The sequence below is a fragment of the Scatophagus argus genome, chromosome 9 (genome assembly GCF_020382885.2).
Source record: "Scatophagus argus isolate fScaArg1 chromosome 9, fScaArg1.pri, whole genome shotgun sequence".
In the NCBI taxonomy this organism is placed as follows: domain Eukaryota; kingdom Metazoa; phylum Chordata; class Actinopteri; family Scatophagidae; genus Scatophagus; species Scatophagus argus.
The window spans coordinates 9014542-9028428 of record NC_058501.1 but is presented as its reverse complement, the minus strand read 5'-3'; the positions used below and the strand labels follow the sequence as shown (position 1 = coordinate 9028428).

Below are 13887 nucleotides of genomic sequence, written 5' to 3'. Positions count from 1 at the left end.
GTCAGAAAATGACAGGCGGTACACTGAAATTTTCACTTTATGGTAGAGAACATGTCCGAAGGTTTAGAGAACGTTCAAGAAAATAACATCACAAAATACTGGCTTGGCTACTTAAATATTTTAATTGACGCACTGTCAGTATTTAGTAACTCATCAGTAAATGATACAGCCTTCCACTAGAAATTACTAGGGAAGTACTTACAAATCATCAGTTATTAAGTCATGCCTGATTGGTTCGTCATTCATTCCTTAATCAAGTAATTGTCAGCTACTCCAACATCCATGAAGACTTTATCTCAACTTTTTACATTTAGCATATGTTAACCTTTATCTAATGTTAGCGTTTGGCTACTAACTTTATCTACAGCACCTAATGATGCTGTGAGTAAATGAGCTAAATATGTAAGCCTAAACAGAAACATCAGGACAAAGTGGAAAGAATGACGCTAGCCACTTACAGCAATTACTGATACAGGTCATACAGGGACTTCTATCGTAGATTACTTATTTATGAGGGGCTTGTCTCTCTTTTATTGCCCACCTTTTTCCACCGCTTGTAAGCTCTATTAACGGATGCATTTCAAGGCTCATGCTAAGCCATTGGGACACTTACTGTAGAAATACTGGTCCCCGGATTAAAGATGAGGTCTTTTAGCAAAATTAAGGTTGGACAGTGTCACTCAATTTTAAAGTTTCTGAGTGAAATTTCTGTGACAACACTAGTTATACTTAACAACCAATATTATTTATCATATGAAGCAACCTCAGCATCGTATTGCATCACATGTAATATCTGTCTTAATTTGCTGCTGCTGATGTACCATCAAAAAGGTGGTATCAGATTACAGGCTTTGATGTGAAATGATGCCTTCTGTTTATAACACAGGGTTTGAGTCAATGTGTTGTTCTATTGCTGAATATTTTGGTTTGGCTCAATGTAACGTATTTTTGCAATACTAAATTGTATGTCAACAGAAAAAGCAAAGACTGTCAAAACAAGCTCCTAGGCTACAATATGGATGTAAATTCACACCAATACCAGGATTTCCTCTATAATTGCTCATAGACATAATGTTGTTCATGTTTTGAGGCTTTTTAACCATATTTGAGCAAAGATTTTGGCCATATATGTGAAATTGGGTGATATGTAGTCAACCAGCATGGTGACAAACCTCTCAAAGGCATGACCTTGATCATGCTGTTATGCAACATAATCTTTTAGGTATCTGAAGTGATTCAGCTGCTAAAGTATCAACAATGATTCAGCTCTTGAATTATTCCCCTTCACAGCCACTCTTTGCTATACATCCTCCACTCTATTATTATGTGACCCCAGCCCAATTCCACTGAAGTTGAACTACATAAATGGGCCCAGAGAAATAATTTCAGCAGTCTTTTTGAGTGTTTCACAGAGAATTGCTGGACCCCACTCTCACCTCTCATGGAGCATGCTTGTGATTAAAAGTGGATCATCAGACACTAAGATGTCCCTTTTTGACAGGTTTAGAAACTGACGTGTGCATTCTCACTCCTCTATCGGCTCCAATGAGAGATAATCTTCACACAATGCACAGTAAACTTATCTATAAAGAGTGGGTTTATTTTGAGCAGTTTGGTTTGACAAGGAAAATGTGAAAGCTTTGTGTTTTTTCTTTCCTTTGAGATCCAAACATAAAACGAGTGGGTTGAAAGTGGGCTTCATTTAGGAAATAGAACATCCTAAGAATACTGCAGTAAATGTTCTTTCTGACTCAGACTGTGCCCTTCTCTATGGCCAAACAACATTTTTTGTCATTCACCAAATCAGTGACTGGCTAATAGCCTTCATGATTAATCCCATAAGCAAGGTTCCACAATGTTGGTGATGGTGTTGAATAAAAAGCATCAGGATTATTTATTCATCAAAATCCTTGAATAGTGTACATCCCACAAAAGCTTTGTCTTATCTGAATGAAAATGTCTCTATTTCTCTCTCTCCTCTATTTAAACTCTCGCTTTCTGTATTTCTGTGCACTTCCTATTTGGAGAAATTTTGTACATCCCTAATGATGTCTTACATGTGGGTTCAGTGCAATGAGCCTTCACTGTAAAGTCATGGACTTCCATCTCAACATGAGTATCAGCTTTTCTTTGATAAATTCAACTATCGAACAATATTTGCTAAATTTACTGTCAGAATAAAACACAACGGAGAGCCAAATAATCCTGTTAGAGACAGACACTGAAGAAAAGGAGGAATATAAATAAAAATGAAAGTTAGAAAGATCTTCCCATACCAGTCAAACCTCAGGCTTTTGTGAGACTGCAGAAAGCAGACTGAGTGAACAGTTGTTTGCCTATTCAGTGATTAAAGTAAACAAGGACAAATCTTTGTGTTTGATTTTCATGTTTTTCTCCACCTCTGGCTCCTCCAGTGAAGCATTTGAATAAAGGATGGGGGCTACTTAGCTGACCCATACATCACTGAAACCGTCACAGCATGCTCATTGAGAAATAAGTGCTGGGGATTCTGTTCAGAGCGTTCAGTTCAGAGTGGTTCTTTTCAGTGGAGTCTGGACACATTTACAACACTATTTAAAGTGTGTTTCATCAAATAGTTTTTCTTTGTCTTTTGTACTGCATTTTGTGCTTGAACATCCCATACTGTTTTTTTGTTTGTTTGTTTTACTATTGAAAAAAAGACAATTCATGACTACATTTAGTATTAATATTGCACACATACTTCAAAATAAATTTGCTACGTTTAAAGTGTATTTTGGTTCAGTCTACAAAAAGCATCTTTGGAAGTTGGTTTCTTTGAAACCAAAACACAAAATGAATTGTTGACTTGTAAAATCTAAATCCTCTACAGTTTTGTGAAGGCATTTGGATTCTGCACCAAAACCATGTCAGGAAATAGCAGACTACAATCCACACACACTACTTCTGATATGCCTGACACCTCCCGAACAAGCAGTCTTTGTCATGTGTACATTAAAGGTGAACTTTCCGTCAGAAGTGATCATTGAAGTCTTTCCTCCCTATTACTTTCTGTCCCTGTCTGCCTTCAAACACAGCCTTCAAGGTGCATGGCTTCGGGGCTGCTTCCTTACCTCGTCCTGAAGTTGGCCGGGTGTGGATGTCCGTCATACAAAGATAAAAAGTCATATTCCTCCTCCACAGCAAAAGATTGAAAAACTATATGAATCCTGTTCCCCTCCTCGGCAACAATCACCCAGGTACAGTTCGCTCCATTTGGATATCCATATGGAAACCCGGGGCTTTCTATTGTCCCATTCCTCCCTTTTAAAGTGCCTCCGCAAGTGTGGATAAAACCTGGAAATAGAGGAAACACCATCATTATTAAATGCACATACAAGAAAAGGAGTAAATTTGAGAGATACTTGAAAAAAATGTACTTAATTTTGCCTGGTGCACACATCCAGACAGGATTAATGGTTTTAGAAATTCTTAAATAGGCCTGTACATACGCAGTTCCAAAGAACACTTGGATTGCAACAACTGCATGTCCACCATCAAGCTCAGGTAAAATGTTTCTTCAACTAGGAACAAATTGTTCAGAAAATCCACATTGTTCTCAGCTGGCTGAAGCTGTGAGGAAAATCTGGCATGCAGCTGAATAAGAGCCAAACCTTGTGTTTCTTTCATTTTTATTTTCAGTTCCCCTTCACGTTAAAACAAATAATAGGCTGTGACACATACTGTTGTAATAATGCAAGAGAAATGCATAATTGAGAACTACAGCTACAGTTTTCAGTGTTATATCGATCAAAAAGCTTCTTGATGCATGATTACTGCCCCCTTCTTTTAAGATGGTGAGAAAGCCCCAGAGAAAAGAAACAAGCAAGGTCTTCCAATTTGGTGCCACAAGCCCTTAACACTCTTTTTCACAGCCCACACAAGATGTATCTTTGCACCTTCATGTATTGGCATGCTGAAAATCAATACCCATGACATATTAGGTTAAGCGTAAAACTATGATTGTCAAACTACTGTAATGTGATTGCTTGACCAGCTTTCTGGGGTGTTCATGTAAATGAGCAATGTGCCACAGCTAACTAACACAAACACATATACAAACCTAATCTGTCAAGCATGCACAGTTGCAGTGTAGTATTCCTTCACAATTATACATTCAGCACACTCACATACATACACCAACAATGTATGTACATACTACCATGTACACAGTGTCACAGAAAAGAAAATGAGCATCATTTGATTTGAGGCTATCTTGCATGTTGTCTAATGAAATGCAAACTTAATTAAGATGTATGGTTTACCCCCCACAATTTACTCCTAGTGTAATTAGCTTTTCACACTGGGTAGGTGAAGGATGTTTTGCATAGTGTTGGCCATACACACATACTGCATTATGGGGAAAAAAAGCAAATCACTTAGCAGCTAAGCAACTCGAATGGCCTCCAACTAAAAAAAAAAAAAACAGTATTTTTTTCCCAATAATATGTATGCCTTCTGATAAACAGATGTGAGCACAATAGTCAAACTTTTAGCAAGTATGAATCACTTTTATGCACCGAAATATGTAAATGTACGACCCACGTTTAAAAATACCCTTTAAATGCCCTTTAAACTCTGAGAAAACGGATTATTACTTTCCCTCTTGTCAAGCTGTTTTCACATATATGGACAAAGTCTGGCAGCTGTTTCACAAAACAACTTACAAACATGATAATCCTGTGGAACATTTCTCTGTAATCTTTACATCTTGCAACACCTTCAGGATATTACGCTCTCAGATGTCCTGACACAGAGCACCCGATAGTCCGCCTATCTCCGACTATTCTATAGCTCCACCCAGATAACTGACCTGCCCCCTAGACTAATTCACTCCTCCTGTATCCAGTGATCAAGCGGTCTGACCTATTTACAGATACATGTATGTATGTATCATGCATGTATCACACCTTTTGAGGTTTATGATGTTAGGTCTGATTATGAGCTGCTGCTGTTGCTCTAAATCACATATGTCAAACCGGTCCACAGGAGGGCCGGTGTGGCTGCAGGTTTTTGTGCCAACTAACCAAGAGCACACCGTTTGACCAATCAACTGTCTGAAGACGGAGATCAGTTGATTAAATGAGTCAAGTCTGGTGTGCTGCTACTTGGTTGGAAAGAAAACCTGCAGCCACACCGGCCCTCCTGTGGACCGGTTTGACATGCCAGCTCTAAATGCACTGGGGGAAAATCCCTGCCAAGGTTTGTCGCGACTGATGCGCCACCTACAGGGTCAACATGATCCACCCTGTGACTTGGTGCATTATTACTGTTTTCAAGCACTCCTGGTAATATTTTCTTTCCCAATCCAACAAATTTGTGAGTATAACTGTAAAAATGCATTTTTGATGACAAGTGCGTAATTGCAATGCTACAGTATGTTTAAGCAACAACTACTGTGCTATTTGTTATTGCTTAGTACTGAGAGCTGTCACACAGTTTTGAATTTAATGAACTCAAATAGACCCTTCCTGTTAGACTGCTGCTTCACATTCCCTTCAGTTTTACAAAACTGCCACCAAAAGGCCCACCAGCGCAGTTCCATCAGCTACATTTTTCTTGTGTTCCGAACTAAAAATCAATGAATAGTTTGGCTGGGTGTACATAGGACAGTTTCAAAGAAAAGTTAGAGCTAATGAAGAGCACCTGAAGACAAGACAGAACAAGCCAAACCCACACTGAATATACTAATTTCCAGGAATGTCCATTACTGAAGCTGAGCCCACCTGCAGCTGCTGTCATCATTACAGTTCAGACTTAATTCACTTCAGTAAAGAAAGAGATCAAGTAATTAGGAAAGCATAACAACAACAAGGCTGATGTTCTGCTTCAATGTATTCATTTGCTTGAAAGTCACTGTCTCCATTTTTATGATCATAATTATGATCATAATCGTAGTTTTACCTGGCCACAGCCACTGTACTAAATTTCCACAAGTAGCTGTGGACAAAAATGTATTCAGCAAATTTTTATAGTATTAATCTAAAATGTAAGATTATTTAAAGGGATAGTACAACACACGCCAATTTTTCCCATGAAGTTCAGTTTACTTGTCACTAGAAATGCTCCAGAGTGTCAAATTGTATCTGGAGGGGATTTGTAAAGTCTGAAAATTAAAACCTGATGATGTGTTACTATAATAACTGGAGGTGTCAGGTTTGAAAGAAGTGGGAATTTAGGTGCCACAGTGGGTCTTATGACAGATGCTGCTCAGTTGCATTATGGGAAATACTGGATCCAGTGTTTTGAAACATACATACAAGTGACTAAAAGAGATGTCTTTGTTACCTGTTGCTGATGTTGACCTTTCTTTTTCTTTAAACAAGTTTCTAGTCAATTCCCTAATTTTAAGGTGCAATGCTAAATCACTGGAATACAGTTGTTAAAAATTTGATGTGAGTGTAAGTAAAAAATAGATGAAACCAGAGACATGCAGTTTTAATCACTGCTACATAACTATGGGTGCAATTCAAGTAAACTAGACTTGAGTAGTGGTGAGGTTACCACACTAACCAGTGTAAGATAACACAAAACCTGAAGCAATCTGTGAAGCCCCTAAACTTGCTGTTTGGTTCAACAGCAATAAGACCCACATCATTTTAGAATTTAAGTATTATTGCTTAAATCTGAGGCTCTCGTCTGTCAATGAGTCTATAAATGCAGCAACGATGGGAGCTCTATTAGTCATAGAAATATCTCAGAGTCACGCATTATATGACTATTCAGAGTAACACTGTTGTGCTGCTTAGCATTGTTAGCGTGGCTGATTGTTCTGATGTCCTGAAGACGACGAAACAGATGCTCATTGCCAGGATATCTATTTCCCTCTCTCTCTCTCTCTCTCTCTCTGTTTCTCCTTCTCAGATCCATGTATCCCTTTCATCCTTCATTATCCCTGCAACTCTTTCTTCCTCTTCCTTTGTCACCCACTCTTCATCTCACTCACCTTTATCACCGCCTGCCTCTTCAGCCAATTGTTCCCTGTTTCTTTAGCCCTGTCTCCCTTCCTGCTCAGCAACTCTACCTCTCTTTCTCCCAGCTACCCTTCAACCCCCCACTATCGCTCTTCTTGTTTTTCCATTTTTTCTATAAGCTATCCATTATGAATTAGAATTCCCTTTTTCAATGCAATGAATCATAGGAGCTTGCAATATGTTAAGCTGTCATCTCCATAAACGCTGTATCCATAAAAAGAACATTGTAAACATTCATGCTGCTACTTCAAAGGAAAATGTGACAACAACATGCACTTCCTTGTTTAGCAAGAGAGGCCATCAAATCCATTTACCACTTGCACCTACAGTATGTTCTCTTTGAATTCACTGTCACCACTCAGCAGCCTGTTCTGACCTCCATCATTGCTTCGGTTGTAAAACGCACTCCCCAGGGTTTTCTCCAACCCTATGTTAGCACCACTCTGCAGCACAACGATAAATTGTGATGAGAAACCAAATTAACAACATGCTGTGATTGCACAGTAGGGAAAATGCAGTTCAGAAATATGAATTAGTATCATGACGCACAAGTCTGGCACAAACAGGGGCTTCAGCGGGCAGCCAGACTGGGTGACAGACAGCACAAGAACAGTCCCAGCTGCTCCTCAAATAGTTACATTTACCAATGGCATTTCGGATACGTACACCAATACCATGTTTTCACCACACCACACCACACCTTTGATGCTTAGAGCTGCTTGTTATACTTCCTGACCAAAACACAGTCAAGAAAATGGCACTTCTCACCGACTCTAATGAGATTTCTGAAGGTGTTTGTCTCTTTGTCAGTCTAAATTGTATGAGCACATGCATATTTATATGTATTGTTGGCCTTGCAGAGCTTCTTACTGATGCAAAGGGCAAAACAAGACTAGTGCATGTGATTCTCTCTTCTCTGCCCAGCGAAAACAGAGATTTTTGGTAGAATGAAGCAGTTAACGAACCACTGTGTTGTGCCCTGTGTGGATGGAAAATAAGATTGATTTTGTAGACCAAATACATTATGTATCATAGCAGGTATCCCATTTTAAAATTTGTTGCAGGCTAAATAGGTTTTTTTATATTTAGTTTTAAAGTAAGGGGCAAAATTTGGGCTTACATTTTGGTTTCATGCCCCTTAAACGAGTAAACAGGCAATAAGTTGTCCTCCATCATTAATGTAGCTTTAGTTGGGTCATAAAAATAAATGATTATCTGCAGCAGGGAGAGGGGAGGAGGAATCATTTACTGCCACCCAAATTATTATGAGCGACAAACAGATCATTCGATAATGGGTGGTTGCTGATGGGTTTTAGAGATTGCCCATCCCAACTGACTATTTTTGAACAGATTAAAAAAAAATGCTACAGGATCCTGCAAGGCAAACTCCTACCCCCGGGCGGTGAAACTATTGAATTTTGATGAAAGATTTAGTTAGGCAAATTCATTGTGTTTCATTTGCAATCTTGTCTTCTAAGTGTATTGAGTTTATCTGCCATCACTTATGTTGTATTTGTATCCTTTATCGCCCGTCTATTGTCCCCAGTTTATTTGGCAGCCTGCATGTCCAAAACAATCTTTCCAATGAGACAATAAAGATTATCTAATCTAACAAAATCCTGTGCTGTAGAGCAGAGTGTCACAGTAATACTGAAATGACAAGTTTTTGTGCGCTGACTAATAGCAGTCAGTGTACTGGCAATTAGAGAAATGTTGTAGCACCCCCCTTTGGCACCAGTCAGCAGGCATTAATGGAGCAACTTTGTCTCAAAGTGACATTCAGGTTGTGAAACTAAAGATTTATAAAATTCTCAGTCACTTGTGAAGAGTGACCATCTGGGAAACAACACCATTGATGCATTATATATCAAAGAGTATTTGTTTCTGGGTTCTTCATAAGACACATCAATGTGATGTGTGAACAAGGAAAACAACAAGATGACATCAGCTGCAGAGATACGACTTTTGGGCAGTGGAAAAAGATTTCAGGTTCACAGTGTCAGAAGGAACGGCGCTGTATTGACAGTGTCAAACTGTTGATTATGACCTAAGTCCTTTACATTTTTAACTCACACATCTGGAGCAGTTTGGTGTTCTTGTTGTTGTTGTCTCGCTCAAGGACACTTCAGTAAGTGGATAGGAAGACGCTACGACTGAGCCACAAAATGACTGCTGGCCAACATGTTTGATCATCTGAAATACAGCTTTATCAGACACACATGAATATATCCTGAGGGGCAAACTAAGCACATTAACTCATGTACTTAAGTAGTTTTGAGTTTTGTTTACTTGTACTTTACTTGAGTATTTCAATTTTCTGCAACAACATGACTATAATTCTGTGGCAAATACTGAGACAAATACTGTGCTTTTTACTCCACTGTATTTGTTTAAAAATGTTAGTTAGTAGTTATTTTGCAAAGTTAATTTCATAAAAGCAAATATAATCAACAAAAAAATTATGATGTAATATTGCAGATCAAAATAAAACTTACTTGAGTCAAGTCGAGAAATTCAAAAGATACACTGGAAGATAAATGATTTAAAGTAGTTAAATTACCTCTGGCAATTTAAATGTTTTTGTGAGTAATTTCACATCTGATACTTTAGTACTTACTACAGTATTTTTTTATGCTAATATTTTTGTAATTTTACTTAAGTAAGAATTTAAATGCAAGACTTGAGACAAAGTATTTCTACCTTGTGGTATTGCTGCTTTTACTGAAATACAAGATGTGAGCACTTCTTCTACCTCTGGTTATCACTTTGCAATAAGTCTCCACTGCCACTTGCTCCTTCTGTCTCATGATATGTTTATGTTTGAAACTCATTTTCTAACTCATTTTCTTTGTCTCTGACAGAAAAAGTGTGAGTCTAGGGGACACAATATTGCTGTATACCTTTTTCTCTGAATCACACAGATACATCCATCCATCCATCCATTTTCTATACCGCTTATCCGTGAGGGTCGCAGGGGAGCTGGAGCCTATCCCAGCTGACTACGGGCGAGAGGCGGGGTACACCCTGGACTGGTCGCCAGTCAATCGCAGGGCCAACATACAAAGACAGACAACCACACACTCTCACACTCACACCTAGGGGCAATTTAGAGTAGCCAATTAACCTAACGTGCATGTTTTTGGTATTGTGGGAGGAAGCCGGAGTACCCGGAGAAAACCCACGCAGGCACAGGGAGAACATGCAAACTCCACATAGAAGGGCCCAGACCGGGATTCGAACCTGGAACCCTCTTGCTATGAGGTGACAGTGCTAACCACTGCACCACCGTGCCGCCCTCACACAGATACATTTGCACAAATATACTGTATATAAAAAATGCAAACATACAAGAGCATACTGATACTTCGGTCTAAATATGCTGTATTAATCATTAATAGTGACTACTAGTGATTGTACTGTCAGCTTATCAACTATGACAAATCAGCAAAATATTAACTGAATCACTTAAATGCAAATACTCATGCAGTGTATAAATACATGGTCAAAATACATGTTTACATAAATCACTAAATAATACAAAAAATAAATGCACAATTTCAGATGTTACAAAGAAGAAATGAGTCTCACTCTGAACACTTGGACCACCAGTCTGTCAATCGGCATGAAAAGTGTTTTGCCTTCACCCTTCATCCATCACAGTATCTTCCTTCAAACAAATTCTAAGCCCACAGCCACAAGCCTACTGAGACATATGCTTTCAAACTCCTCTTCTTGACTTATTGTTGGCTTTTATTTTCTCTCTCTGCTTGATACTCCATTTCCTCACGACTGACTGTAGCGTATGCTCAGCCAAGGACACATCTTCTTCTGAATGGCATTTCATGATGATGGCCTATCACAAACATGGGGGGAGGCAATCGCATCATTCCTTGCTATCAAAGTTAAAGTACAAAAAAAAAAAACCTGCATTGATTTGCACCTGACCTTAAAGGTGAATCAGCCAATATAGAGATATCCATCAGCGGGGGCTTGGTTACAGAGCACTGACTGGAAAGACAGAGCCCTTACCAAGTAAGAAAAAGGTCAACAAACATTCTGGTGAGCAATGTTCATTGCAAAAAAACCAAAAAAAACACCAAAAACAATCCACACACCTTACAAAAAACAGACAAAAAGTAGTGTTGCACATAAGACATTCCTTTGAACTGCTGTATATTGGATTTTAAAAAATACAGAGAAGAAGAATTCAAAATTATGGGTTATGTTTTAACATTGAACAAACCCATCGACCAGAGGAAACACGTGAAGGAGAGAGGGAAAAAATGCTTTTGTTGCTTATCTGCTGTCACTATCAGATCATGAATCTTCAGAATCTGCACCATATCAAATCAGAGCTCTTGCAGCACTTGGGAGTTATATTTAGAGGTAATTTTGTTTTTAGAAATCCAAGCACTTTTCTCTTAGATCTATGACAAGCTGTACTGTGAGCCACAGAAATAAAATATGGAGGGAAGAGAAAATAATTTTTCATCAGCACAACCAGGAATACAACAATGATGACTGCCAGGGCTGCTAGACAGCAACCTTAGCAGACACAAAAGTTAAATTGATGTCCCCAAAGAGAAGGATTGTATGTGCATGGCTGTGCTGCACCTCCACAAGTCATACTGATAGAATGTGCATAATCGCAGGCTCTCACCATGCTTGCCTGCATGCTTGATGAAAGGGAAATGGCCTTCATACAACAGAAACAGAAAAGAGCCTTTCTAGAGAATGACTATTACCTCATGAGTGTGTCACTGCAATTTGGAAAAGGGCTCTGAAATATTCCATTCGGTGGTTTTAAATTGCCAACCACTGAGGTGAAAAATACTAAAATCAAATACACTGCCACACTAAAAACAGCTGGCACGTGCACAAATACACACACCAAACACACACCATTACACAAGGAAATAGCAGACATTGTGTGACGGCGTAGCCAAGTATAATAACCGTTTCCCAGTGTCTGCGTGCTGCTGGTGTTTTAGCTACATCCCAGCAGATACACCATTTCATGACTAGACACCAATACCTCCTCAAAAAGCTACTGAGCCATATTGTACCTGATGCCAGGCCACCACTGTGAGAGCTGCTGTAGAACACTTAACTGTGAGCCAACAACACATCTAATAGGATGGCTGTCTTTCCAGCCTCCAATTTCCAAACAAACAATAATAGCAACACTTCACTTTCCCCAAGCAAGCAAAGAAAGCACAGGAAAAGAATCTGCCTCTTTCTGTCTAAAGACAACCACAGAGGCTGAAACAATACTCAGCTGCTTTTCACTTTCCAAGTAAACATCTTCCTCCAGTTAAGAGCCTGTTCACATAGTGAGGACATGTTTGTCAGAAGCAGAGCGCCTCATCGAACTCTCTTGAAACTCAATCACAAACCGCCCCATTAACATTGGCCTTGCTGCAGATTCTCTAAAAACTGTTAAGCCTGCTCCACCTGTAGGGAAGAAAAGAAATTTGTGCTGTCACAATTTTGCACAACTTGGAGGCAATGAGTGAAACAGCTGCAGGCTTTTGAAAGCTTTCATTTTCTTGGCATTTGCATTTGTGCCATTGGTTTCCCATTAAGCATTTGTACAACTTGTTAAATAACATGAATTAATAGATATAAAGGGAACATTAATATGTGACACTAACAGCCCAGTGTGATATCTTCAAATGTTTCATAATGTTTTATTGAGGCAAGAGTCCAAAACCCAAAGATCTTCAATTTACTAACATGCATTCACATCTGAGAAACTGGAGCGAGCAAATGCTTGGAATTTTTCTTAAAAAATGACCAAATTTAATTTCTCATTTGACTAATCAATTAATCAACTAATAATTGCATCTCTAACTCAAGTTTTAGTGCTTGTTTTATTTCATTTTTTTATTATTATTATTTGTCTATGTCTCATGCCCTCAGAAAAAAATACATTAATTAAATAAAATGCAGATTTTGACCCCCTGCTTGTAGGAGCTGTTACTTTCCCTTTTATTTTACTTGTCATTTTTGCCCTGCTGCTGTCTTAGCTTTTAGTTCCTACAGGTTGGAAAGGAACTGCAGGTCTAAAACTGCTGCCACTGCAGTTTAAAGATATTGGCTGGGCATCAGTGACACTGTGTGTCCTTGATTAGGGCCAAAGTTGGACCTGGCTTAAAACTCAGAATGGTCAGTGATGGATGAATAAGTGCTAAATGCAGTTCCATAGCCCAAAGACCAAAGTCAAATACACAGCATGGAACCCTAGAATCACATGATTAGTCAATCCGTATTCTTTTCCTTTCAGCATGCAAAGCAAAAGACTGAATGTGTTTTCTTCTTCTTTATTGATTGACATCATTGAAGTATTTGTTTAAAAAAAAAAATATTTCCTAAACTACTGACTTGAGAGCATCTTACCACCAAATGCCATTGTATAGTCTGCCCGTTGACATTTATTTTCTAACCAGATAGTATATGAAATCCCAATGCTGCCTCCACAGCATCAATAGCAAAACAGTGCAGTTAAGAGTCTAAACAACTATCTGGTAAGCTACCCTCACCTATCAGTTTAATCGATGTTGAAGTGTTCTACGGAGTCACTGTAACTCCAACTTCAGCAGTCTACCTCCTCAGCTTCACATCACCCCACTTTGTTTCCCAGACCATGCTTCACCCCTGCCTGCTCTCCTGCCACATATCAAAAATCCAGTTGACAGCCACGGACACAAACAAGAGCAGGGAACGCAGGTATTCAGTGGACACAGATTACAAAGTAAATAACACTGGAACTGTGCATATGTTCTAAGCAAGATTAATGCAAAAATATCCAACTACATGCATATTACTGCTCCTACATGAACACATAGGAAATACATTTATATTTTACATGCTGTGATGTAGCTACAATCACTAA

At 38.8% G+C, this 13887-nt stretch overlaps 1 protein-coding gene across 1 annotated transcript in view; it reads right to left on the bottom strand.

Annotated features, from left to right (window-relative positions):
• Positions 1-13887, bottom strand: part of LOC124064859 (CUB and sushi domain-containing protein 3-like) — a 203563-nt gene that overhangs the window by 185611 nt on the left and 4065 nt on the right. The window contains exon 2 of the mRNA XM_046399683.1: positions 3093-3315. Within this exon, the coding sequence (XP_046255639.1) occupies positions 3093-3315 (223 nt within the window). The remainder of the gene's footprint in view (positions 1-3092; positions 3316-13887) is intronic.